This window comes from Talpa europaea, assembly GCF_964194135.1.
Source record: "Talpa europaea genome assembly, chromosome: 1".
In the NCBI taxonomy this organism is placed as follows: domain Eukaryota; kingdom Metazoa; phylum Chordata; class Mammalia; order Eulipotyphla; family Talpidae; genus Talpa; species Talpa europaea.
This window is the reverse complement of record NC_140073.1, coordinates 12869257-12882600: the sequence shown is the minus strand read 5'-3', so window position 1 is coordinate 12882600 and position 13344 is coordinate 12869257. Positions and strand designations below refer to the sequence as shown.

General features: G+C 40.7%; 1 protein-coding gene across 1 annotated transcript; it reads right to left on the bottom strand.

Annotated features, from left to right (window-relative positions):
- Window positions 1–1330: 1330 nt before the first annotated feature.
- On the bottom strand, window positions 1331–7619 carry HARBI1 (harbinger transposase derived 1; the record flags this gene model as incomplete). Its single annotated transcript, XM_084235594.1, has 3 exons — window positions 1331–1710; window positions 5861–6478; window positions 7469–7619. The coding sequence occupies 3 exons, from the start codon at window positions 7617–7619 to the stop codon at window positions 1331–1333; spliced, it is 1149 nt and encodes a 382-aa protein (XP_084091720.1).
- Window positions 7620–13344: the final 5725 nt, after the last annotated feature.

Here is a 13344-nt window from a genome sequence, read left to right as displayed (position 1 = left end):
TTTTAATCTTCAGGGTGAGTCACCCTCAGTTGATTTCCAAATTTCTTCTCTCATCAGCTGTTCATTTCTTTACTTTTAAAATCACCAGATTAACACTGCCAAAGGCAGGTAGGAAATGATCCAAGAGGACAGTTCAGAGGTGGCACGTGGTAAGTCGCTGAGAAACTGGAAACAAGAAAATCCTCAGGAAAGCCTCTTTTTTGTTCCAGCAAAGGCACCAATGTGCAAACCTAATTCACACTTTCATTATTCCAATTAGGTTATTTTTATATCAGTATAATTTTAGAATAAGACTGGGTGGGGAATTATTTACTTCCTGAGAAATTCTGTCCATCACTTTGCACATAAAGATATTCAAGTAGGTCTGATTCCAAAATTAATTTCGAATGAAGAAATTTTACTTTTATCTCTCTTTTTAACACTTTCACATGCCTTCTTTACTCCCCAACTCTTCCTTCTGTACAATTAATTTCTAAGCAGAATGGCTAAACAGATATTCTAACATCGTGATAATAAGAAATATAATCTATTCAGAGGTACATTGTTTAACCTTGGTGGAATATACTTTGCCCATCAATCTGTTGGGCCTTTAGATCCTTTGTAAAGTGTATGCTTGATGTTTAATCTATATTTGACTTGTCTTCTTTAATCTGATTGGACTTTCAAACCTATTTAGCCTCTAACTCTTACTCAGAGTTGGAAATAAGAGATTAGAGTCCTGATGTTCTCCCCAGGAGGTAGGTCCAAATCACAGTCCAATGATCACAGACAAACTAAAGGAACTTCTGACTGTTCCTAACCTCTTAAAAATGTAAAGCTGCAAACTCAGATTAGTAACCATTTTCTTATGTCAAAAAACTATCCCCCAATTTAAATCTACTCTTCATACTCACCTCGAGTTATGCCTATGTAGGCAGCAAGGTAGACAAGCTAAAATACCTATAGAAATAATTCAGGACAAATAAACCTTGAAATGTCCAGATAAGTGAAACAAAAAAAAAGTGTCTGACTAGATGCTGCTTCCCTCTTTGCTTTCACTTTGTCGGCTCCACCATGAATGTCTGCAAAAGGGAGCTTTCACATGAATGTGCTTGACCTAGAGTTCAACGGCTAGCTGGGAACTGCTGTCATAGTTCTGATTTAGTTAAATAAACCTTCAAATGAAGAGAGACGCTCTGGCAGAGTCCCAACCCTTCTAAAATGCAGATTAAATGTTAATTTATGACAAGTGTCCACACAATCATGCCAGAGAATGGAACTACGTGGGGAGCAGTAAGGGGGAGAGTCTGTCACAACTCCTGGAAAGCCTCCCTCCTCCCCACTTTCCACATTAGCTAAAATGAGTGAGGATCAGCTCCTGACGGACTCGGTCAGCATCTAGGTCCAGGGATTCCATGTGCTCATACTCTTCCTCAGGAGGCTGCTCCATGGGGCCTGTCATTGGAGAGGACCAAACGTCCATCCCATGCTCCAGGGAGATGTTGTGGAGGACACAACAAGCCAAGATGATGTGGCTAGACTTCTCTGGCGAATACTGAAGTGCCCCCTTGGATCCATCGAGGCAGCGGAAGCGGGAGCAGAGGGTTCGGAAAGTCTTCTCAATCACACTGTGAGTTGCAGAAAGAGCCCTGTTATAGCGATATTCGGCTGGAGTTTCAGGAATGTGAAGTGGGGTCATGAGCCAGGTACGGAGAAAGAAGGAGCTGTCACCTGTGGGGAAGGCCCAAAGAAATCATAGATGATTATAAGTTGAATACGAACAAAAAGGGAAGGCCAGGAATATATACTGAGTATTGATAAGAAAATGCAAAAGCTTCTGGAACCTATGTGTCCCAGAAAAACCAAGAGGGAAATGCTGTGGTAAGAGAAATTACGCCAGCGTCCTGAGCAGGAAGACAAGAATCTTTAACTGGGAATATCTTTGGTTAAAAACTAACAGAGGAAAAGGCTGATAGCTGAGCAAAGCCAATTCTGAAAGAATGCAGGAAGGAGCAGAAGGCACTGGTGGAAATAAAACTCTTAAATTCAAAGATCAGTAAGAAATTATCACATAGCAAGCCAGTCTTCAGAATCTCGTAAGAGTAGAGGAGAGAAAGGGGATTTTGCAGGAAATCTCAAAATACTTGTAAGGTAAACATCTAACCTAACCTTTACAACATCAGGTCTGAAAGTGCAATCAAAGACTTCAGAGTATTTCATGCACAATAATCATCCTTAACAGTGTTAAGAATAAAAGTCCCAGTATCTACAGAGAGAACAGAGGTCAGGTGTTCTGCTTTCCTAGAACCACACCTTGTAACAGAGGAACTGGTAGAATTTCATGTTAACAAGGACAGCATAACACAATGATGCAAATAGTAATAGTTGGAAATAAAATCATTTAGTTAATTAAAATAATACACACTAGGTATTTCTCATAAATGGCTTACCAAATGATCATGGGAAGTGATTTAAAAAAAAAAGACACAATGTCCTAATACAACAATACAGTGTTTCTATTGTTTAATTGTCCTGACTCACTACATCTGACAGACAAAGTGTCTCCCAGAGGCACAAGCTCTAAAAATCTGAGCCAACTAGGCCACAGGAGTACCAGCTCCCACAACTGCTGTGTTCCTGACCCACCAACAAGTTCAATAAATAGTTATAGACAGTGAGGATGCTAGGCACTCTTCCAAATATATAGGACTTTTTTCTTTTAAGAGCTTACATTTTAAGAACTAATTAACTTCTGGGCCTCCCTGGTGGCGCAGCAGTTGAGCGCTGGATTGCAAAGCTGCCTGCAGCCTCTGCAGCACTGGTTCGATCCCCGGCTACTCCCCAGCCACTGGAGGAGGGTCCCACATGGCTTGCAGACCTCTCCTGCCGCCCGCTGCTCCCCTCAGCAGTGTACTTCGGTCCTTCTGCCTGTTCTACTCCCAGCTCTGGTTCTGGAGAATTCTCTCACCCTCCCGCACTTCTGACTATACCCAGTGCTTGTATAAATAAATAAATAAATAAATAAATCTTTAAAAAAAATAAAAATAAAATAAAAGTCAGTAGTCTCTAAAAAAAAAAAAAAAAAAGAACTAATTAACTTCAGGGCCTCCCTGGTGGTGTAAGGGGTTAAGTCTCAGCACTTTCAAGCTATCACCAGTCACTGTGGCATGAATTCGATCCCCAGCCAGAGGGCGCAGCAGACCTCTCCTGTTTTGCCCACTGCTCCCCTTCAGCAGTGTATTTCAGCAGATTCGCCTGTTCTGCTCCCCACTCTGATTCTGATGAATCCTCTCACATACACACCCTCCCTCCCACACCTCTGGTCTACACTCCAGTTCTTGTATGCATAAATAAATAAAATAAATCTTTAAAAAAAAAGAGCTAATTAACTTCAAATATCTAAGAATTCTTACTAAATTGTCAAGTTTTATATTTATATTTATTTGATATAGCTGATTTGTTTCTTCCTAAGTACAACCTATTTTAACTGAACTCATTCTCATCAAATACTGAATTTAATAAACTGATGTTGTAAATAATGTATAATAAATAATACCTATGCTACTATGTAGCAGGTACATTAGGCACTTTGAAATAAAACACTCTTATTATCCAATCCCAAGTCTACCAGGTTAGATGTTATTGAACTCCTTTTACAAATGAGAAGATCAAAATACACTTCAGTCATGTTTTGATGTGTTAGCTAAAGCAAGGAGGAGGAGTTAGTCACTAAATGCTAATGTCAGACTCAGCGTCACTAAGACTATGGTGTAATGCTGTAAAAGAGAACACAATAAACATTTAAGATGAATGCCAAAACACAGAGACACTAAATGATAATTATTTGTTAAATGTTTTCCTAAAAAAACAGTATAAGTAGGGAGATAATAGGACAAGCTAGTTAACATACACCTTTTATAAAATGTTCCATCATTAGGTGGTTATAATCCAAGCACCACAAGAAGACAGACACTCAAGAGGGAATTAGGATCAGAATTGCTAAACAGATTACAATTGCTTACATGATTAGTCATCCACAAGTAGTTCTTGCTCATCTTACCTAAGCTGCTTAACAGGACTAGTTAGAGTTGAAGAAATAAGAACTTAGGCAGAATTGTTTGCAGGAGCAGGTATATTTAGAAATAGGGAATAAGTCAACCCACTCTGAAGGGACAGATGAGAGTGAAGACATGAACCCAAGGAGAAAATATGCTAAGAAAAAAAAGTGGGGGAGAGGGAGTCACAGCTAGTTCCAGTTTTGGTAAATCTAGAAGTATTCTACCAATCAAATGTTCTTAAGATACAATCAGCCATTCATTTTATTTTACACATTTTGTTATTCCACGTAATCCTGCCAATCTTCCCCAAATCACACCGTTGTATACACATCCTTTAGAGAACAGTGTTCTCCAAACTTACCTATTTGTATGAATCATTTAGGGCACCTTTCAAAAACAGATGTCTAGATTTTTTTCTCATTTCTGTAGTTTGAACATTTAAAATAAATTCCCCCAATGGCTCTTTTGATCTGAAAAATTGTGAAATACTGTTCTAGTTCAGGGATCTTTAAACTAGATTTCTTTCCTGTTAGAATTTCTGGAAATTTTCCTAGAGGGTATTTTCAAGAACTGACAGTACTAAGGGAATCAATTTCCACATCATGATTCCCTTGGGTATACTTCCCCCAAATCATGAGTGCCTACCTAGCATGTGGCCCAGCACCCCAAAACTGGTCTTAGTATTTGTTAAATGTGGCTTCAATAGTCATCTTTTCCAAGTACTTCCACCCACTTCCACCCATTTTGTAGGGAGAGGAATCAGAAAAGCATACAAAAATTTGTCAAGAGTTTTTACTTATTATCAACTGTACTCTGTAAACAACTAAAAAAGTTACTTTATGGACCTCCCTGGTGTCCTAAGGGTTAAGTCTCAGTGCTATCACCTCTATGGCCTGAGTTTGATCCCAGGCCAGGTTGCTAAATCACATGGCACAGCAGACCTCTTTTGTCTTGCCAGCTGCTCCCCTCAGCAGTGTATTTCAGTAGATCTGCCTGTTCTGCTCCCCACTTTCTCTGGTGAATCCTCTCACACAAGCCAGAGGTGGGGGGGGGAGTGAGAAGATCCACCAGAGACAGAGTGGGGAGCAGAATAGGCAGATGTACTGATATACACTGCTGAGGGGAGCAGTGGGCAAGACAGGAGAGGTCTGCTGCGCCATGTGGGTTAGCGCCATGGCTGGGGATTGAACTCATGCTGCAGTGGCTGCGGATAGCTTCATAGTGCTGACACTTTACCTCTTGCATCACCAGGGAGGCCAAATTTTTTTTAAGTTTTTTTTTATTTATTTATACAAGAACTGGGTACAGGCCAAATGCACAGGATGGTGAGAGGATTCACCAGAGACAGAGCAGGAAACAGAACAGGCAGACTGATGAAATACACTGCTGAGGGGCAAGAAAGGAGAGGTCTGCCACGCCATGTGGGTTTCTCCTGGGCTGGCCGGGGTGGAACCCGAGCTGCAGAGGCTGAGGACAGATTTATGGTGTGGCGTTCAACCGCCTGCGCCACCAGGGAGGCCCGAAGCCAAATTTTTTCTTTTATTTAATTAATTTACTTATTTATTTTTAATCACGCCTCTTATGTAAGCAACAGAATGGGTTCTCATTTACACATCTTGGAATCTAGGTCAAATACTAGGTCTTTAAATTCTAATACATGTTTTTCAAATGACTTTTTAGAAATTTAGGTTCTAAGAGTTTTCACCTAAAGTCTCAGCAAAGGGAAAGGATTAAGACTCAGGTTTACAGACTCTCCTATTTTATTCTACTCTGCTAAACAATTTATCTTTGGCTACAAAGATATTTTTACACTGCAAACTTACCAAGCAGCCAACTCTCTTTGTGCATTCCAGCTTCAAACTGAGTACCGAGAGAAGACTGCTGCAGCACAGCACAGTCCTGCAGGCTGCCTGGCCAGTTCGTCTCCACAGTCATTAGTGCCCCTCTGATGTCACACACCATTAGGCAGTTTAATGAATGCAGACCTTTGCGGTTTACATAGGAGAGGTCTTCGGCATTTGGTGCCTTGATTGCCACATGGATACAGTCAACCACTCCTATCACTCCAGGCATCCCAGCCAACCCATAGAATTCATCCTTCAGAGCCTGCGTGGATGTTTCATCAGCTGGAAAGTGAATGAACTGGGAGGCTCTTTCCACAAGGGCTTCGGTCACATTGGTAACACAACGACTCATAGAGGCCTGACTGATTCCAATAGCATCTCCCATCCGAGTCTGAAAGGATCCTGAGGTATAGAAGCCCAATGCCGCAAGGATCTGTGTCTCTGGGCTAATAGCCCTGGATCTCTGAGTAGGTCTAGAAAGACTTGCTCCCAAGAGTTCCACCAAGTAATAAATGAACTGTCGAGGAAACCCATACACTGACATCAAGTATTCATCAGTCACATCATCCAGCTTAAAGCGGTCCAATGTCCGGTGACCTCGGCCATACAGCAAGAGGTCACAGTCAAGCACTGTTATTGGTATAGCCATGGTACATGTAAATGATGTCTCTACTTCCCTCTGCTATTTTTTCTGAATTCCTCCCAGTGAAGATGTTGGTGCAAGAAGGTATTTAAGGAAGTGTCAGAATTCAACAGCAGCTAACCATCAGTTAACTGGCTCTGGCACTTATAATCTTCTCTCTGTAAAGGTTAAAAGAAAAAAAAACATTAGAAACCTAGCAAAGACTTGAAAGTGACTCAAAGGTTACAACTCTTTTCCTCAAATTTCCATTTTGTTCAAGCAAAAGGTGCTACACCTGTTAACTTGGCTTTTCTCTACTAACTCATGGCTGTACAACAGGCTTGCTTGGGCTTGAAGGGTAACAGAAGATGAATGTCAGAGTCTCACTCAGTGCCTGGCATTTGGACTAGCAACAGTCAAAGACTAATGAACCAACGGGAAAATTACGCCAGGGTAAAACAGATCTGCTCGTAACTACACAGGTCACAAAGCAGCTGCATGTCCTATAAGTACCTAGGGAAGCGATTAGTCAAAGCGAATTTTATCACCTAGATCCCGTTGGATCCACCGGATAAATATGGGACAAATATATGTATTTGGGGGGAGGGAAGTTGTGCTTAAATCAGTCTGACAAGGGAGGGACAAAAGAAAAACAACCGTCCACGACCCAGCCTAATGGACATAGATTATGTGTTCTAACAGACTTTCCCCTCACCCCAAGAAATCCAAAACGTGAGGCTGAGAGCTAGAAGTAGTGAAGACCAGACGCACCAGACAGGTTGGAAAGGGCACGAAAGAAGAGCCTGAGAGAGCTACTCTCAGGCGACTCCGCCGCCTGTGAAAAGGCGCTTTAGAAATGGATACGGACGTCTGAGCCGGTCACTCAAAGTCAGCCGAAGCCTGTCACCCACCTCTCCTCGGCTGCCAGGTAACCAGCCTCACTCCCCACCCACCCAGCCACCCACCCAGCCGGGTCCGGCCCTCCTCCGGTACGCGCAGCAGCGCACGAACCGCCACGGAGCCCAGCAGCGGCGCCGCCTCCTTTGCGTCACTGCCCGCCCAGCGCCGCGTCCTCACGGACGCTGCCGCCGCGGCGTGAGGTTTGCCAACGCACATTCCACACAGAGTTTAAAGGTTGTCGTTCTTTCAAAGACCCGTTCACACACGTTTTTCCCGCTGAAACTCTTGAAAAAATTGTTGAGAAAGGTTTTTGTGTAAATAAATTCAAACTCACTGAAATTTCGAAGAACAAAGAGTCAAAAATAAAGAGTCCCTGGTGTCGCGAAAGTGCGGATGATATTGGGCAATTGGGTTTCCCTTATACCCCCTCCGCTCCCCCCGCCTTCACCGAAGCGGATGAAAACAAACACTAACGATGGCGGCGCCGGGAAGCGACCGGCTGCTGCGTTTAAGACAGGAATGATCGTTTGAACTGTAAGCGGATCCTTGGGTTCGCGTCGACGTGAGTGGGACAATTCGCGCAGTCCTGGGAGCGAAACACCAGGATCTGTCAACCAGGAGCCTCCTGAGGCTTGAGGTATCTATCTGCGACCCGTGCTGTCACTGCAGCCCCGGAGCGCGGAGCCCTCAGGCAGGAGGCGCAGCTGGCCCGTCCCAGGCCCCAGCCTCCGTAATGAGAGTCCCGAGTCACTCTCTGTGTCGCAACTTCGCAGGTACTAACTTTTGGGGGGGATACCCCCAGATTTCTCAGCGCCCCCGGGTGGGAGGCTATGGATCTGCGGCCTGTTGGGTACCTCCTTTTGAAGTCAAAGCCGACTAGCCACGCTAAAGTCCCCTGAGCTTTCTTTGGGGAGTCGGGTTGGTGTGGACCCCTTTGGTCCTTGTTTGTTCCCAGGCTTTACAAAGCTCCTCAGAGCTTTCGTCTCTACTTCTCTCAGCTCTTTGGGTTGTCATAAGGCCTTTTGGAGGTAACTTGTGGGGCCATACTCCGGGTTGGGTACCAATGTGAGTTAGGTAGGTTTTCAGTCAATGAAGATTTGTTGAGTGCCAAATATGTACTCCGCGTGTAGGTGAGGGTGACTGTTGACTAGTGAAAAAAGGGACCCAAGGTTCACGACTATTACTGGCCGTGGAAGGACCTCTGGAAATCTGCGATCCATTCTCATTAAATAAATCACTGGGTAAGTGGCTAAGCACCTTCTTGGGTTTATCACTAACATCTCAAGTTTTCACTCTCTCAGCTAGCCTAGTCAATTCTGCATACCCTTCACTTTTACTATTTTTTCCTTCTCAAAGAGAGAATTTTTTAAAAAAAAAGTACCTGTTTTTTCTCATTATACTCATTTAAATATTAATAGAATTAATTTTAAATTAGTTAGAACTTATTAAACACTTTCAATGGGAGACATTAAAAAATAAGAAATAGTTCCTTCCTTTACATAAATTAGCTTCCAGGGCTTCCCCTGGTGGCGCAGCGGTTGAGCGCTGGGTTGCGAGGCTGCCCACAGCCTCTGCAGCGCCAGTTTGATCCCCGGCCACCGGCGAGGGTCCCACAAAAAAAAAAAAAAAAAAAAAAATTAGCTTCCAGGTCGTTGTGTATTGTTTTAAGTCCTTACCCTGCGTAGATATTATGGTTCCAACTAAATTACATGGTGGATTTTTTTGTTCTGTTTTGTTTTTTGCTTTGGACTTCATTTTTCAGCTCAGCAAATGCTTGTGGAATGAAATCTGAAGTCTTAACCATATTTTTATTACACAGTGGGTGATGAGTAAGTGCTTAAGCAAGTGTCACATATACTGATCTATATAATAGGATGTATATAGTTATATGCATCATTTTCAAATTGTACTCCTTTAGATGTAAAATAGCAAGACTATGGCAACTTTTGAGAGATATAAAATAATGACTGGCAAATTTTAATAAGAATTGCAAATCATTGGATCTTTCACTACCATACTTCCACCTACTCTTCTATTTTTTTCCTCAATAGTGGTTATTAAAATTGAAGAAAAATTATACTCCACATCTATACTTTTATTTAAAGACTAAGAATCAACTGGCCACAGTGGATTCCTGCTGATAAGTATACTGAATTTACCGTATGGAGGTGGGGACAAGATCTCTATTTTTCCATCTTCTTTCCTTCCCCTATCTATCTAACTTCATTTACTTAGGACTCAGGGCAGAGTGTCCATAGCCTTAATGCAAAAAGAAGCCTAAAACATTAACTTTTGAGTTTCCAAAGCCCCAAGTCTAATATATAAGAAATTTTTCAAGGGTAATTTTGACTGTTCAGCAAATGCACCCACTCTAGAACTTGCTGTGCCCGCTCAGGTATAGTTCTAAATACCTTATTAAGCTTAAGAGTTTTCTTTTCTCAAATGGGAGTGGAAGGTATTTTATTTATTTATTTATTTATTTATCCTTGCCACAACCTTGTAGGGTAGGTATTGTTTATCGCCATTTTATGAGGAATGTAATACAAAAAGATTAAATGCTATATATACCTGTAAACCACTTGGTTTTAGTCTTCAGATTTTTAATATTTTTACTTATATCTACTTCACCTGTTAAAGAGGTCTTTTGAATCTTCAGGTATAGATTTGCTTTTATGAAGCTCTCCTCGTATCTCTAGGAATTTTTGATTCATAGATTTTACTAGTATGCAACTTATTTGTATAGGTTTGTAGCGATTGTATTTTCATACGTTGTTTTATCATTACTCAATAATATTCCTTTTAATCTCATTTTATCTCTTTTGGCCTGGAATTCTGTTATAAATATTGCCATTTCTGCTTTCTTCTATCTTTTCGAAAGCTCTGAGTATATTTCTGATTACTCCTTTATTTTCAAATTTTGTAACTCTTTGGTAGGAAGACAATTTTTTTTAACTTTTCTGTTTCTCATTTAGCTAAAAATAATTTTCTGAATGGAAAAAGGGATCTTTATAATTTAATAACTCTGATGCCTTGAAAGTGAGAAATTTACTGTTTTGTTCTGTTTGCATTTGAACTTGTACTCAATTGTTTTTTCTTATTCCTGATTTGCTGTATTGAACTCTTAAGACTGAATTCAAAACATTTTTTTAAAAGTTCTTTTGTGAAAATTTGAAAATATAGAGCCTCCCTGATGATGCAAGGGGTTAAGTTTTAGCACTATGTAGCTATTGGGAGCCACTGCAGCACAAGTGAGTTTGATCCCTGCCCAGGGAGCTACCCACATGGCGCAGCAGACCTCTCCTGTCCCACCCACTGCTCCCCTCAGCAGTGTATTTCAGTCAGTCTGCCTGTTCTGCTCCTCACTCTGTCTCTGGTGAGTCTTCTCATCCCCAACCTGTACCTCTGGCCTACACCCTAGCTCTTGTATGCATAAATAAATAAAATCTTTTTAAAAAATTGAAAACATATATATATTTTTCAGTAATTGATGTGATCTTTTCCCAGTTTTTTAGGTTTTAAGGGTTAGATACTATTGGGAGTCATTTTATATAGTCTTTTACCATATTATTCATTTTTTTCTTTCAAATTATTTACCTTTTTCTCTCTGTTTTGACTATTACCTTAATCTATTTTTATCACCCCTTCCCATCTGGATCACTGCAATAGCTTCCTAAATGGTCTCTCTGCTTCTAGTCCCTTTACTTTATTTCCCCTTCTCTATATTCAGAGTAATGCCCCTAAATCTTTACCTACACACTTCACCTGCATTTACTCTATACTAATCTACATTTGGCCTCTCATTTGCTCACTTTCATGATTCCTAGCAGCCTGACCAGTTTGTACTTACCTACTTTATTTTTCTATAAGAGCTGAAGAGATTTTTTTTTTTGCTTTGTAATTCTTAATTTATTTTTTATAATAAATTTTATTTTTATATTCCCCATACAATTGCATCCCCTTATTTTGACCTCAATCCCTTCCCTCCCCGCCCCCCACCCCCCATAGAGTATCTCTGGTTCATAGTTTTTTGTTGATTTTGATTTTCACTTTCTTATAGTTATTCATTTTCCTGGTCCCTTATTTAAGTTTTCTAGATTCCTGCTATGAGTGAGACCATCCGGTATTTTTCTTTTTCTTTCTGGCTTATTTCACTGAGCATGATCCCTTCCAGTGCCATCCATGTTGCTGTTTATCTTTTTTGAATGCTGAGTAATATTCCATGGTGTATATGGACCACATCTTCTTGATCCAGTCATCTATTTTTGGGCATTTGGGCTGTTTCCAAAGCTTAGCTATTGTAAATAGTGCTGCTATAAACATAGGGGTGCAGGTGCTCTTTGGAATTGATGTTTCTGTGTCCTTTGGGTAAATACCTAGGAGTGGAATTGCTGGATCATATGGAAGCTCTATGTTTAGTAGGTCCAGAAATCTCCACACAAGAGCTGAAGAGATTTTTTTAAAAGATTCATTTATTTACACATATAAGAACTGGGGTATAGGCCAGAGGTGTATGTGGGGGGATGGTGATGGTGGTGAGAGGATTCACCAGAGACAGAGTGGGGAGCAGAGCAGGTAGATCTATTGAAACACACTGCTGAGGGGAGCTGTGGGCAAGACAGGAGAGGTCTGCTGCGCCATGTGGGTCACCCCCCTGGCTGGGGATCAAACTCATGTTGCAGTGGCTGGTGATAGCTGGATAGCGCTGTGTCTTTAACCCCTGTGCCACCAAGGAGACCCCCCTTAGGTTTTAAATTCATGTTTACATGGCACAGTGTATTGAATTCTGCCTACTTCACCCTAAGGTAAGCATATCCCGTGATGGGATCTTGGAAGTACTTTTAGAACAATCATATAGATGTTAGAAACGTTCTCTTTGAAGTCAGTGTTCAAGGAGATAGACCCAAGTTTAGAAAACTTCCATCCTGGGTGATAATGAGCCAAGTTCTCGACATTGTTGTAGACTATTTGATGAAAACTGATTTTCTGTTTGTTGATTAAATTTTTTTCTAATTTGAAAAATGTCACATCTACAGGAAACTGCAAGGATATTACAGTGAACTGTTCAGATTCACCTTGTTGGCTCTTTTCCACATTGCACTACTTCTTCCTGTTATATACTCATTAATATATGTATGTTCTACTTTTATCCTTTTTTTTTTTTGCTGGTGCCTTAAGGCCTTCAGAGAAGTTACATACATTGCCTGAGAACAAGATCATTGAACAGAATGTGATTGTATCAGATTCAAGAAGATTTAACCTTGATGTAATAGTGTCACCTAGTATATACTAGGTATTCAGTGTTGCCAGTTTTTTTTTTAATACTGTCCTTTATAGAACTTTTTTTTTTAAATCCAGCATGAAGCATTGTATTTAGTTGTCATACCTTTGTGTTGGCCTTTATTCTGAGACAGTTCTTCACTTTTTTCTTCATAGCATTTTTTTAAAGAGTACAGGCATATTGCTTTATAAATTACCTTGTCTCTTCATCTATCAGAATATCCTAAGCTCATTTGCTTGCTTCCTCACAGTTAGATTTCTGCTACAGTTTTAGCTGTGATAGGTCCCTCTTACTACCGCACATCAAGAGGGATATATATATATATATAGTCAATTTCTTAAGTGTTGTTATGTTATTTTTGAGCACTGTGTTATGTCCACAGTCTTCTCTTTGTAATTAATAAGTAATCTGAGGAATGATTGTGTAAATAAATACCCCATTTGCCAACAAACTTTCACCCAGTGGTTTTGTCATCCACTAGTGATTTGCTTAAAGCAAAAGCTCTTAAAGTACAACAAGAAAATAAACAACTCCATTATAAAACCTTAACAGACACCTCACCAAAGATGGATAGATGGCACATTCTTACCTTCTATGTCATGAGCAAAAAAGCAAATTGAAACTATGCAGTGAAATACCACTGCTCACCCGCTAGAGTGGCCA